The sequence below is a fragment of the Rattus norvegicus genome, chromosome 6, assembly GCF_021556685.1.
Source record: "Rattus norvegicus strain SHRSP/BbbUtx chromosome 6, alternate assembly SHRSP_T2T, whole genome shotgun sequence".
Lineage (NCBI taxonomy): Eukaryota > Metazoa > Chordata > Mammalia > Rodentia > Muridae > Rattus > Rattus norvegicus.
The window spans coordinates 75,183,263-75,195,947 of record NC_141539.1 but is presented as its reverse complement, the minus strand read 5'-3'; the positions used below and the strand labels follow the sequence as shown (position 1 = coordinate 75,195,947).

Genomic DNA, 12,685 nt, shown 5'->3' with positions numbered 1-12,685 from the left:
TATTTCAGAAAACATTAGGTAACATATGAAAATATTGTTCGTACTGTTTTCCTTTTTATCATTAAGTGAAGTTTATCTGAATCCTAGAGAAAAAGGAAGAAATTAGTTTTGATCTCTTAGGGAAATGATTTCAATTTTTAAGTTTTACTTATTTAGCATGAAAAACTATGACCACTTATTTCCTTCATTGCTTCCTTCCCATCACTGTCAATAATGCCACTAATTTACCCTTTATTTAAAGACCATAAACTCACAACTACAAACTTCTTGAGCATCTATATCACTATTATTTTATCCACAGTTTTCAGTTTTATTCCTCTTAACTCTGTGTCTATAGCCACAATCAGTTTGAAATTAAGGAAACTCCTGAATCTATCACATTTCACCAAGAAGTGCTATGGCTCGTCTCTTACCAGGACATCGTGTACCAGCGCTTGGTATGTCCACGTATGGTGCAGAGGCGTTGCCAAGTCAATGTTTCTGTCCACAAGGACTAATAAGGGCCTTTGGAAGCTGCAAATGTATGCCAAAACATTATATAAACCTGATGGCAATGTACACATTTAAAACTTTCTAGTACTTCCCAGTGTATCATTTTGATGTGAACAGCTGGTATTAAAGCTGTGTAACAACATTTCTACTACAGTCAGTTATGATCATGAACCAATACTTAATACTAGATTTCAAGTCTCAGAAGAATTTCTTAAAGGAAGAGATCTACAGAAATACATTTACAAAATAATTTTTACAGTCAAAAGAAATTGCCTCTCTGATATAAAGTGCAAATTTTTTGAAAAAACAAAAAAGGAATAGTTATTGCCCAATTTGGGAAAAAGAATAGAATCACATAAATTTATCCAAATGTTTGATAGTTTCATATTCTAAAATTACATTTTTTCCTATAAATGTAAACACAAATTCAAGAAAGCAGCTTTGTAAAGAAGGCATAGAAAAATCCCATTATCATATGAGAAACGAAGGCACTGGCCATTGCAGTAACTGCAACTAGTGGACAGGGGATGTGCCATTTCCTGAACTAGGACCCCAGCTTCACAATTTAGGTCAAGAGCAAAATGGAGCCCAGAGCCTGCCTGCCAGGTGTTACCAAGTGCTAGAGCTGTCCTCTTGAGGCATTCCTGTCATGCAGTACATGCCATGTTCACAAGTCTCTTCTACCCTGTCCCACTACTATACAGGCCCTGTGCAAGGACCTCATCAGTCCCTCTTTACCACACAGGCAGAGGGCAGTGGTTCCTAAGTGCACTGACTCCAGGCTAAGTATCAGTGATAACGTCACCACGACCACAGTTTTAATTATCCCAGAGTATGTGGAAAGGGAGGAAGATGGCTTATGGTAGGGTCTCTTAACTGGGGCACTACTAACATTTGAAGCTATGTCATTTGCTCATTATGGTTTGCCCTGTGCATGGACAGTTTAGCATGATAGGATGCTTCTAGATATGCTACAATATACACCATTATGGATTCCAGAAGCACACACCTGGTTAAGACTATTGAACACAGCAGCAGAAACAAGATGGTTGATAACCACTAGTCTATGGTTGGAGTTAAACATATTTAACACTTATCCAAAAAATTGCTACATAAAATAACTCAAAATATATTCAATAAATTATAATAAAATGTTATAATCTTTCAATGAGAACAAATTTTTAAAGTTTATCCAACTGAATAAAATAGCACCCTTTTACCCTTTTATTGATTCCTAGGGTACATAATACAGCATGGTAAAAAGGAGACCATTACTATTAGGTAAGGTATGAAAGCCAAGCAGCAAGAACCGATATTCCTACATAATAAAAAACATTGATGAAAGCAGAGGAGGACATACAATGATGTGAGAGTTGGTATGGCCAAATAACTAAGCACAAAGCCAGCGTGAGCTACAGACAGGAGCAGTTCATAGTTAGGAAGCCCTCATAGAATATATGAATAAGTACATGTTATTTCTAGATATAATTTAAGCCCCTACAAGTTTTTCTAAATAATCAAAACTTTAGGTAAGAAGTCATTTTAGGGGGGCTGGAGAGATGGCTCAGTGGTTAAGAGCACTGACTGCTCTTCCAGAGGTCCTGAGTTCAATTCCCAGCAACCACATGGTGGCTCACAACCATGTAATGGAGTGCGATGCCCTCTTCTGGTGTGTCTGAAGACAGCAATAATGTACTCATATACATAAAATAAGTAGTCATTTTACAAAACTCTCTCCTCTTAATAATTCTTAGATATTTCTGTGAGCTTATTTCTTAAAGTCAATAATGTTCACTACTGTTAAGAATCAAAATTAGGGGAACACACTTTTAATCCCACCATGTGGGAAGCAAAGACAGGCAGATCTCTAGGCCAGCTTGGTCTATAGAGCCAGTTCAAGGACACCCAGGGCTACAAAACAAAGAGAAAAGAAAACAAAAGAAATTTAAAAAATCAAAATGCACTCTACTATACATGGTCTTTAATACTCCCACGTGATAGAAGTTGAGCCCTCGGTATCTTTCGCATTACTTGCTTATGCTAAATGACAGGAATAGCTTGCAAGTTACCAGCATCTCAGCGTGAAACGGGACAGGAGCATTCCCATCTATTGCCAAGAAGATTACTGACAGCTGAAAAGAAGTTGCTTTGAACCTTGAAAGCCATGTAAACAAAAAGCATTCTACAGTTGGAAACATACAGAGACATTTTTACCAAAAGAAGATAATTTCTATATGGTATCTATTTATGCTTCCATTTAAGTCAAAACCTTGACTTTAATGTCAAATCAAAAAGAAATAGTTCTCTTGCGATAAAGTGTTCTTATCATACAAGGAAAACAAAGCAAAATCTCTTATTTTCAAGTACATTAACAGACATAAATACCTGAACTGGCCAGTCCCAAGTGGATCACCAGTAAAAAGGCTGTTTCTTGCATCTCTTAGATTCTCCCGCAGTTTTTTATCTAGTTTCTGAAAATCAAATTTAAGATAAACTATCAATACTTTCTTATATCGTTATGTAGGTGACTCAATGTGTTTTAGTTATATAATCAAGAAGTCTGGATGTTCTTTACAAAGTGGTAATTTTAAAACCTAAATAACAGTGTTTTAATGATCTCAATACCATTATAACTTGTATTTTAGAAAATCAATTTTAAAAAAGTATTTCAATCCCGGTACCACTAATGAACACTCTGCAGTATGACCAGCCCCCTCCTAAGCGTGACGGAAATAAAGAAATAGACTCATCTGGATGGCTGGGAATAAAGTAAGAGCATGGTACAGGAAGGTCAGATCAGAGCTGGAGCGTGTGAGGAAGTCAGCCTCTGCCAAGGCTCACTCGGGCTGTCGAGTCCACACAGCAGTGTATTACACTGTCTTTCAGTGCCATGGACAGTTTTTTTAAAAGCAATTCTTTGCTTTCCCTAATCTCCCTTTTAATCTTTAAAGGAAATTCTCCTTAATTCAACATGAATATTAAAAATGTGTGTTGTTAATAAGCACTTGCTAGTCAAAAGCTGAATATGAAATAATTTGGGGGAAGGTAAGTGTAAAATACATGTAACGAGACAAGCACGTGGAATTGGCAATTGTATTCTACTGCAGAGACATTCGCAAAGATGACATTCTAGTTCGGCAGTGTTCCCAAAGTAACTAAGTCTCTGTCATTGGTACTTCATGTACAACAAGAGTAGCCAGACACCTTGACAGAGACATCTGATGCCCATGTGAGAGCAATTCATACAGCAGTGTTGTACTCAGAGGTAAAAACTCACCACTGCCACCATTTCTGCTGCCGTTCCTCTTGAGCATCGGATGATGGGAACAGCACCTATTTTAATAATAAGTGTTAGCAATGACCTCAGCTCTTAGTTAAAATGTATACGTTAGCAGACATCAAGACACAAACAATTTCATGCTAGACACAAAAGGACTTAAAAATCTCAACAGTGAAAATGAGGTTTCAGAAGTTAACCTCTCCTTAAGAAATTAACAGTCAGAAGGGGAATATTTTATATGGAGCTAATCAGTGTGATTAATATTTTCAGTGGATGGACTAAATCAGCATTTGGACTTTCAGTAGTTTCAAAGGGTAACTTTACCCTGTAGTCCCAGCAGTCCCTTTATTTGGTTCAAGATGAAAGCATGAAACGATCTTAGACACTACAACAGTTTGGGGCTGTAACCCTCTAGGAATACCAACTTAAACGGAACAGCAAGCACAGTCCTCAGTGATGTGAAGGGAGCCTACACGTCTCTTTCCACAATCGCATCGACTCACTGAACCTCCTAATATCTTTCTTTATGATGCGGTAAATGACCAAAGGCTAACCCCTCAGACTGAAAATGTGGAGCGTGTAAATGAGTGTTTGTTAATGAACGACTGCTTTTGTGCTTCACTCACAACACTTGCTTTTCCAGAAGCAAGCATATTTAGTTTCAAGTGAAAATGTCCAATACTATTAAATTTTTAAAAGCCTTCTGATGGGGGTTGGGGATTTAGCTCAGTGGTAGAGCGCTTGCCTAGCAAGCGCAAGGCCCTGGGTTCAGTCCCCAGCTCCGAAAAAAAGAAAAAAGAAAAGCCTTCTGATGGCCTACATTATGCATGCTTATTATAAAAAATTCAAATGATATTTGAAATGTATAAATTCTAGGCATGGTGGCACACACCTATAATCCCAGCCCTTAGGAAGTTGAAATAAGAAACTCAAGAGTTCAAGACCAGCTAGGCTGCGCTCTATGACATATGATATCCTATACCTCAAAAGAATCATCCCCAACCAAAAGTGGTAAAGGGAAGATACACAGATTTAGAGCCACCTGGACGAGGAAGCTGCAATCCCAGCCCTCACAGGCAGGGCGGGATGATGGAGGGGCAAGATGAGCTCGGGATACACAGGAAGACCCTGACTCTGAAAGCCAACGAACAGCAACAACAACAAACCGATGACATCCTCAGACTGATCTCTACCTACTCTGAGTCTATGTAAGGAAAACACTGGATTTTTTTTTGTACATCTCTGGTCTAATCTACTGTTTTAAATCTTTTTTTCCTTTTTTTTTTTTTCCTGGAGCTGAGGACCGAACCCAGGGCCTTCTACCACTGAGCTAAATCCCCAACCCCTAATCTACTGTTTTAAAATGTAACAACTACTACTGCTATGACTAAGACTTCTGCTAGCAGCAGCATAAGCAGCTCTCATGCGTGCCATAGGCAAAGGACAGGTAAAGGCAGAGTGTGCGACAGCAGACACAGGGTGACACGGGTGACACGTGGCCTTCTACAGGGTCTACACCTGGATTTCTTCGTAGCAGTGAAGACGGCAAACACAGAGGCTGGAGATGCAGCACCGCAGTACAGCGCTTACCTCGTACAGCCCTGGTCACACTCACCACTACAAAACCAGTCAGCCCATCAGCCAACCAACACCCGAGCCCACTGCAGTGTAGTGAGAACACAGGTAAAAAACTAGACAGAGGTGACTCTTGAAAAAGTGGAGACACAGGGCAACAGGGAAATAACAGACAGAAAATAGGGGGACCTACTGGGTCAGAAACCAAAGTTCCAAGTTTGGGGCTAATATGTAAAACTGGGGAAGGAATCTCTGAAAGGGAGGAACCCAAGTATTTGTATAAATTCTCCTCATACATCTAAGGCCCACATATGCTTCAAATGGTTTCTCTTTTATTTCCATTTGTGAAAGAGTTTATTAATATTTACTAATAGAGTTTATTAGGGATGTATAAAATCTAAATTGCAATCACTTTTCTGTAAAGATCTATGACTAAAGCATAAAATCATACACTATATAATAAATTCAATGTAACTGAAGTAACTATAGATAAGTCAGTGAAAGGTTAAACTTGAAGAGGCAATGCAGGTTACCATTTTACGTTAGGTTCAGTTGTTTTCTGGAAGCTCTTGCACTTGCCTTTCTACTTTCTTGCACAGACCTCTCTACTCAGAGTATGTTCGAAAGCTTTTATGATAGAAAGTAGTCAGCAACAGGCTGGAACCATCGACACACCGCTTCAACAGCACAGTAAGGAGCTGAATCAGCCCATGGCATCTAAGGAGCTAACGCGAAAGGTCTGCGGAGCTGGGTATGGTGATGCGTATCTGTCACCTCAGCACTTGGGAGGCTAGCCTGAGCTCACGAGGACTCACCTCAAAAGGCAAAGCAAATCCGAGTGCTATCTCACATGGAATAGCTATACTGCGGAAGGCATGCTTTATCTCAACATTAGAGAACCTCTCTACATTCACACAAGTTACAGCAATAGTGTAGCCAGATATCATGGTGCATATCTTTAATCTCAGCACTTGGGAGGCAGAGGCAGGCCCATCGCTGTGAGTTCAACGCCAGCCAGTAAGACTCTGTCTTTAAAAAAAAAAATCAGAGCGAGTAACATGTCAAAATGCATTAAGTAATCAGTTTCTTTGAAGGAACAGATAGATTTAAAAGCTTACCTAATGTAACAAAAAAGCAGAAGAGGCTGTCAACAATAGTGTCCATAACAGTCTCCATCTCTGTGTCTGTGATATCTGGCCTATTAATGGCTAAAATAAAGAGGAAAAATAATAGGCAATCAAAATTTAAATCCTTATGAAGCCTGCACATATGTAACAATATATTTACATACCAACCTGAGTTATAAAACCATTATATAACATGATCAACATATAAGGAAAGCATAAACGAATTCGACATATCCAAGTACCTAAGGAAAGTGTATCCAAATAGAGGAAAACAGTAATTTCAAAGGCAATACCAAATCCAACGAAATATGCTGTCACTGAGGTGTTACTGCTGCCTCTTCAGACCAGACCAAACAGGCGGCATGGAAAACACTCTGATGGACATTAACTCTGGGTCATTCTGTCAATCATCTGGCACGAGTAAAATCTCTTCAGAGGTACAATCCTTGGGTCTAAACTCCAGCTCCATGTCTATGAACAGGGAGCGATCTAGACAGCTGAAAACTGTTCATCAGGAATGCCAACTCGACTGGTGATATCAAGTTTCCTTGTCTCAGATGATCTCCATTTGACTGAGACAAGACACGTGCTTTCTTTATTTGGTAAATGTCATCAATCCATTAAAAGGTAGAAGTAAAAAGACAGGAACACAAATTTTACCCTGTGTCACTGTGTAAGTATTTGAATGCTCAAGGAACTTCATATTTATTACAAGTTTAGTTATTTTTAAATTTCTTAACATTTAGCAGGGTTTTTTTTTTTCTTTCTTTCTTTTTTTTCGGAGCTGAGGATCGAACCCAGGGCCTTGCGCTTTCTAGGCAAGTGCTCTACCACTGAGCTAAATCCCCAACCCCACATTTGGCAGTTTTAATAGACTTGTAAGTTTGCCTGCACTGGCTGAATGGCTTTTAAAAGAATGTACCAAATTTATAAATGCAATGGTAGGTGCCAGATAGAACGTAACAGCGCAGTGTGGTAGCTCAGCTTGGTGAGCGGACTGACAGGAGACAACTTGGGTCAATAAAATCAGCCAAGAAAAAATTAAAGACACTTGTTTTCATTGTTATCAGATTTATAAATACAACTTCTAAGTTTAAAGACTTATGGGAAGCTAGGTTTCAAACACAAAGTTAGGTGCTAATTAGTCTGAAAAATCGACAAACTGTAAATAGACTTTTGTGAATAACAACTGCCATCAAAAACCTCACATGAGCCTGGGATGGCATGGTGGTGTTGCTATCTGAAAGCCTTTGCAAGGCTGAGGCAGGAGGATCCCAAGTTTGAAGCCAGCTTAAGCTATAAAACAAGACCATGTCTCTTAAACAAAAGGTATATTCTCTTTTCATTTCTTCTCTAATTTCAATTAAAAAATGTATTAGAGATCTCAATGAAGCAAAAAAAAAAAAAAGTCTTTTCTCACAATCTGGACCAGAATTTAAATAAATAAATAAGGTACAGTGTGTTACTTTGTCTAAGGTCAAGGTACGAGACAATGAACTGTCCTGAATGGAGATGCTGTCTGACTTAGCAGGAGAGCCTCACTCGTGCAAGCTGTTCTAGGGATTTGGAGGAGGCCAGAGAACTCATACGTAACTGAATTCTAAACCAAATTTATTATGTCTTATTTATCTGTGACATAATTTCATCTGAAGCTTGTGTTTTTGGGTACTTCAGGATACACTGCTACTCATTTTGTCAGATATTACAATGACTTGTAAAATCTGTTTTTACATACCCCGATATGAAACAAGTTCCTTATTTTGATTACATAATACAAACATGTCCTCTTCCAAAGTAATAAAATTGAGATACTGGTCAAAAACCTAGAAACAAACAAGCAAAAAACAGCTTAGGAACCAATTGTTAATATAGCTATAGTAAAAATTTAGTTTGTCTGAATCACCAAATGGCAAAAACAGGGAAATTATAATTAAAATATAAATAAAAATTAAAAATTATCCCAAGCAGCAGATGCCTACCTATATAATATAGCGAGTTAAAGACAGGAGCTGGAGAAACAGCTCAGTGGTTGAGAGTGCTTGCTTGTTCATCCAGAGATCCTGGATTTAGTTCCAAGCACCCATGTGTAGATTACAAACCTCTAACTCCAGCCCTCTTCTGGCCTCCCCTTGCACCCACACATATGTGGCATGCATTCATACACACAGACACAGAAATAAAAATATGCATTTTTCAAAGGACGTTAAGAATAATAAAAACAAAAACAAAACAAAAATATTTTTAAAACAATAAAACAAATTTGAGGCAATAAGAAGAGTTATATTTTCACAAAATATAATTTAAATGGATACAAAAAGTAGAATTGTGGTTGTGATGGGAATGGACGACCCTTTGAAGGAAAACTGTAATTTACAGTTCTCTACTCTGTAACCTCATGTTCTTAACAACCACACAGTAGCTGTTTCTACACCATGACATTTATAAATTTGTAAGTACAAATTTTAAAATACTACCAGGGGTTAAGAGGCCTAATTGTTTTCCCAGAGGAAACTGTTTAACCAGAGTTGGTTTTCCAGCACCCACATCAAGTGGTGTCAGAAACTCACTGCTGCTCGTAACTCCAGCTCCAGGGATCTGACACCCTTCTCTCACCCCAACAGGTGTACATATATGCACACATACGTATAAGTAAAAATTTAAGAGTATTCTAAAAAAAAAATATCTGAATGATATTAAATTTAGTTCAACGAATTGAAAACAATTCCTATGTCAGTGTGAAATTAACGAGAACACACAGGAAGAAGCCTTAAAAGCTACTTACAGATAGCAATTGGCTACATCCAAATCGAAGATGCGGTGAGGGCGTGTGCAAGTGCATACTTCATCTATCCTGTCTATACAGTCCCTACAACACTTGGTGTGCAAGAGGCACACACAACACAGGGTAAAGCCAGATTTATCCAAGAGTGCCCTGCTTATAGCTGAAGTGCCACTGGTAAGATGTCACTAGGATGCTGGCCTGCTGTACATCTTTATCCTTACAGTATGTGCTGAGGTCTCTTTAGACCTGCTTTCCTAAATAAGAAACGATCTGAAGGATCCAGTGACTTACTGTAGTGAGTACAGATAAACCAATGTCAATATGATCACAAGTAATGTTCAACAGACGGTCCAATTATTTCTAAAATGAGCTACAAGGATCCCATGACTCTCAGTCGGAAATAAATGTCTCTTTTTGAATTTGTCTCACAAATTAGCAAGGTGCAAATTCTTCTAATCTGCCTTAATTTTCCTATCTTAAGTTAAAGGTAATAAATGACCATGTTTTTAAGGAGGACATCTAACTCCACAGGTTGTTTTGGTTAGATGTAAACAACTGGGAGCTTTCAGACACTGGTGAGTTTTACATTAGCAATGTTCTTAATCAGCAATGTTCTTACCTTGGCAACCTGTGTGACTGCATTAGCGGCCAATGCTGCATTTGCAATGTCTTCCAGTTTACTTCTTGAAATCGCAGAAATAAAATTTAAATAATAGGATTCATAGAGCTGATTTCGAAGATCCTTTAAATATAATCAATATGTAGAAAGGGTGCCCATGAATAAAGAGCTCTTAAAACTAAAGACCAGACTTTGTAGCATATGACACGTTTAAAAGACAGGATATATAAAATGACCAAAAAGTACTCTATAAGAACAAAGAAATGATATATCAGATACTTGGCCACTGAAATCTTAATAATTAATGTTGTAAAAGCATATTATCAACAAATCCCATTAGCTACAATATAGGCCAAACTGGCACTGCCGATCTGTAGTTTTCTTAAGAATACACAGAAGTGTACAGCACTGGTCAACATCCCCAGATTCAAGCACTCAGGAGGCTGGGGACATCATGTGTGTGTGGCCAGCTTGGGCAGCATGGCAAAGTCTGTTTCAGGTTTGTTTTCTGTTTAAATGCACAAGTAGCTAACATACTACCTAACATAACTAGATGCTCATTATATTTGCAGACACTACCTTGTACTTCTCTGGTCACATGACACAAGTAATTCCTTCACTGCATACAGATGTGTTCACTCCAAATACGACTCTACAAGTTTGTCTTCTCACCCCAAAGCAGAATATAATTAATGCAATTTCTTAAATCAGTTTTAGTGTATCATTTTTCTGATACACTAGGTATTTTCTTATACACTAAGCATTTCCACAAATAAGAAATCTTCAAATATAACATGTATTTGTATGTACATAAGATTTAATGTTATCAAAATTCTATGATGTGTGATCAGTTTTAAGACGTATCTAATTCCACAGATGTTCAGCTGTGAGTTGGAGCATGTGTGAAGGCACATGTGTGAGGGCACAGATAACCGTGCAGTGGTTTAGCAGAGCTAAAGAGAGTGGTCATGCAGAAGGATGGTTAGAGGAACTGTGCTATTGGGAACCATGCCTCTCCCAGACAGAAGGGTTCAGGTTTATAAAGGAAAGGGAAAGCTAAGGTGACTCCTGTGTTATTTAAAAATGGTTTTACAGGTTATCTGTCTGATAGGCAGTGAGGAGAAAAGAAGCACTACTAAAATAACCACAAGCATAAAAGTATACATGTGTAACAGCCTTGTTTACAGTGGGTGTGTCTAATGTTCAGATACATATGTAGAAATTAAGCAGATTCATACAACAAGTAACTGACTCTGGGGCTTGCACACAGAGACTGCAAGATGTGCCCGGAATGCATTCTTGTGCTAGAGTAAGAAGTAGGCAAAGAGTTGCCCACACATTTCAAAATGACACAAGCGTATGGTAAATAAAAGGCCAATTCAGTACCTATATATTTGCAAAGAACAATCTTAAAAATGGCATTGGAGGGTTGGAGAGATGACTTAGCGGTTAAGAGCACTAACTGCTCTTGCAGAGGTCCTGAGCTCAATTCCCAGCAACCACATGGTGGCTCACAACCATCTGTAATGGGATCCAATGCTCTCTTCTGGTGTGTCTGAAGATAGCTACAGTGTACAATGGAAACAATGCCATTTATTTTTTTGAAGAGTAAATTTAAGGGGAAAAAAGCTATATTCTAGATACTACAAAACATTATTGAAAGAAATTAACAAAGCTCTAGATAGTCACATTTGCTTGCAATATTCCAAAATTGATCTATGGCAGTGGTTCTGAGTGTGAGTCGTGGATAGTATATCAGATATCTGTATAGCAAGTATTTACATTATAATTCATAACAGTAGCAAAATTACAGTTACGAAGTAGCAATGAAAATAATTTAATGGTTGGGGGTCACCACAACATGAACTGTATTGATGGGTCGCAGCATTAAGAAGGTTGAGAACCACTAATCTACATCTGTCTTAAAACCTGAGGTGGTTTCTTTGCAGAAAGTGACAAATACTGAAATTCATTTGAAAATTCAAGGACTCAGAAAAGTCAAAATAATATGAAAAGGAGGTAACAACTTCTCAGTTTCAAAACTTAATTCCAAGAAAGAAAGCTCAAGAAATAAGGCACAGGGACAGAAAGGATGAAGTGACAATGGGTACGGAATTTAGAGTCCAGGGATGCACCAGTCTGGTAAGCAGAGGGCAGCTAAAACCATTCAGTGAGTAAATAATCTCTTCAACAAAGAACAATGGATGACCAGGGTAGCCACATAAAAGGAATTGAGCAGACAACTAGCTAACACCGTGAATAAAAATCAACTCCAAGTGGACTTAGCATCTAAATATAAGAACCAGAACCAGAACCAGAAAACTTATTAAAGAAAACACGGACTTGGGGTATTTCTTAAATAGGACCACAAAAGCACAAATTGGCTGTCTGTATGATGTATGAAAATACTATCATATAAGTGTCTAGCACACAAAGAATTCTAAGATGCCAGGTTTGATGGTACATGCCTTGAATCCTAGCATCCGGTAGCAAGACAAAAGGGTTACAAATTGGAAGCTGTGAGTCTGTTTCAAAACAGAAAGAAAACTAACAAGTAGGCCAACAACTCAATGATTAAAATGACAATCCAATTAACAGTGGATAAAGGAGAGTTAGGTAAGTGGTGAGTGCATTCAGTGGTGGAGTCAGAAGGGTCAGAGGCTCAAGGTCATCTCCAGCTACAAGGTGAGTTCAAGGCCAGCCTGGGCTAATGAGACCCTGTCTCAAATATTTTTTATAAAAAGAGAAGGGTTTAAACACATTTCTTTAAAACTATGAAATAAGTATGTTAAAAGAGGCTTAATATCACT

General features: G+C 38.2%; 1 protein-coding gene and 1 long non-coding RNA gene across 3 annotated transcripts in view; one reads left to right on the top strand and one right to left on the bottom strand.

Moving 5' to 3' along the window:
* Scfd1 (sec1 family domain containing 1) overlaps positions 1 to 12,685 on the bottom strand; it is a 79,929-nt gene that overhangs the window by 53,040 nt on the left and 14,204 nt on the right. For both annotated transcript variants that reach the window (XR_015622121.1, NM_019364.1), the window contains exons 5-10: positions 9,876 to 9,998; positions 8,210 to 8,297; positions 6,466 to 6,555; positions 3,770 to 3,825; positions 2,878 to 2,963; positions 414 to 513 (exon numbers count right to left, since the gene is read on the bottom strand). Coding sequence is in view for 1 of the 2 variants with exons in the window: in NM_019364.1 (NP_062237.1) it covers positions 414 to 513; positions 2,878 to 2,963; positions 3,770 to 3,825; positions 6,466 to 6,555; positions 8,210 to 8,297; positions 9,876 to 9,998 (543 nt within the window). In the remaining variant the exon portion in view is untranslated. The remainder of the gene's footprint in view (positions 1 to 413; positions 514 to 2,877; positions 2,964 to 3,769; positions 3,826 to 6,465; positions 6,556 to 8,209; positions 8,298 to 9,875; positions 9,999 to 12,685) is intronic.
* Positions 1 to 12,685, top strand: part of LOC148005232 (uncharacterized) — a 30,449-nt gene that overhangs the window by 9,353 nt on the left and 8,411 nt on the right. The window lies entirely within an intron of this gene.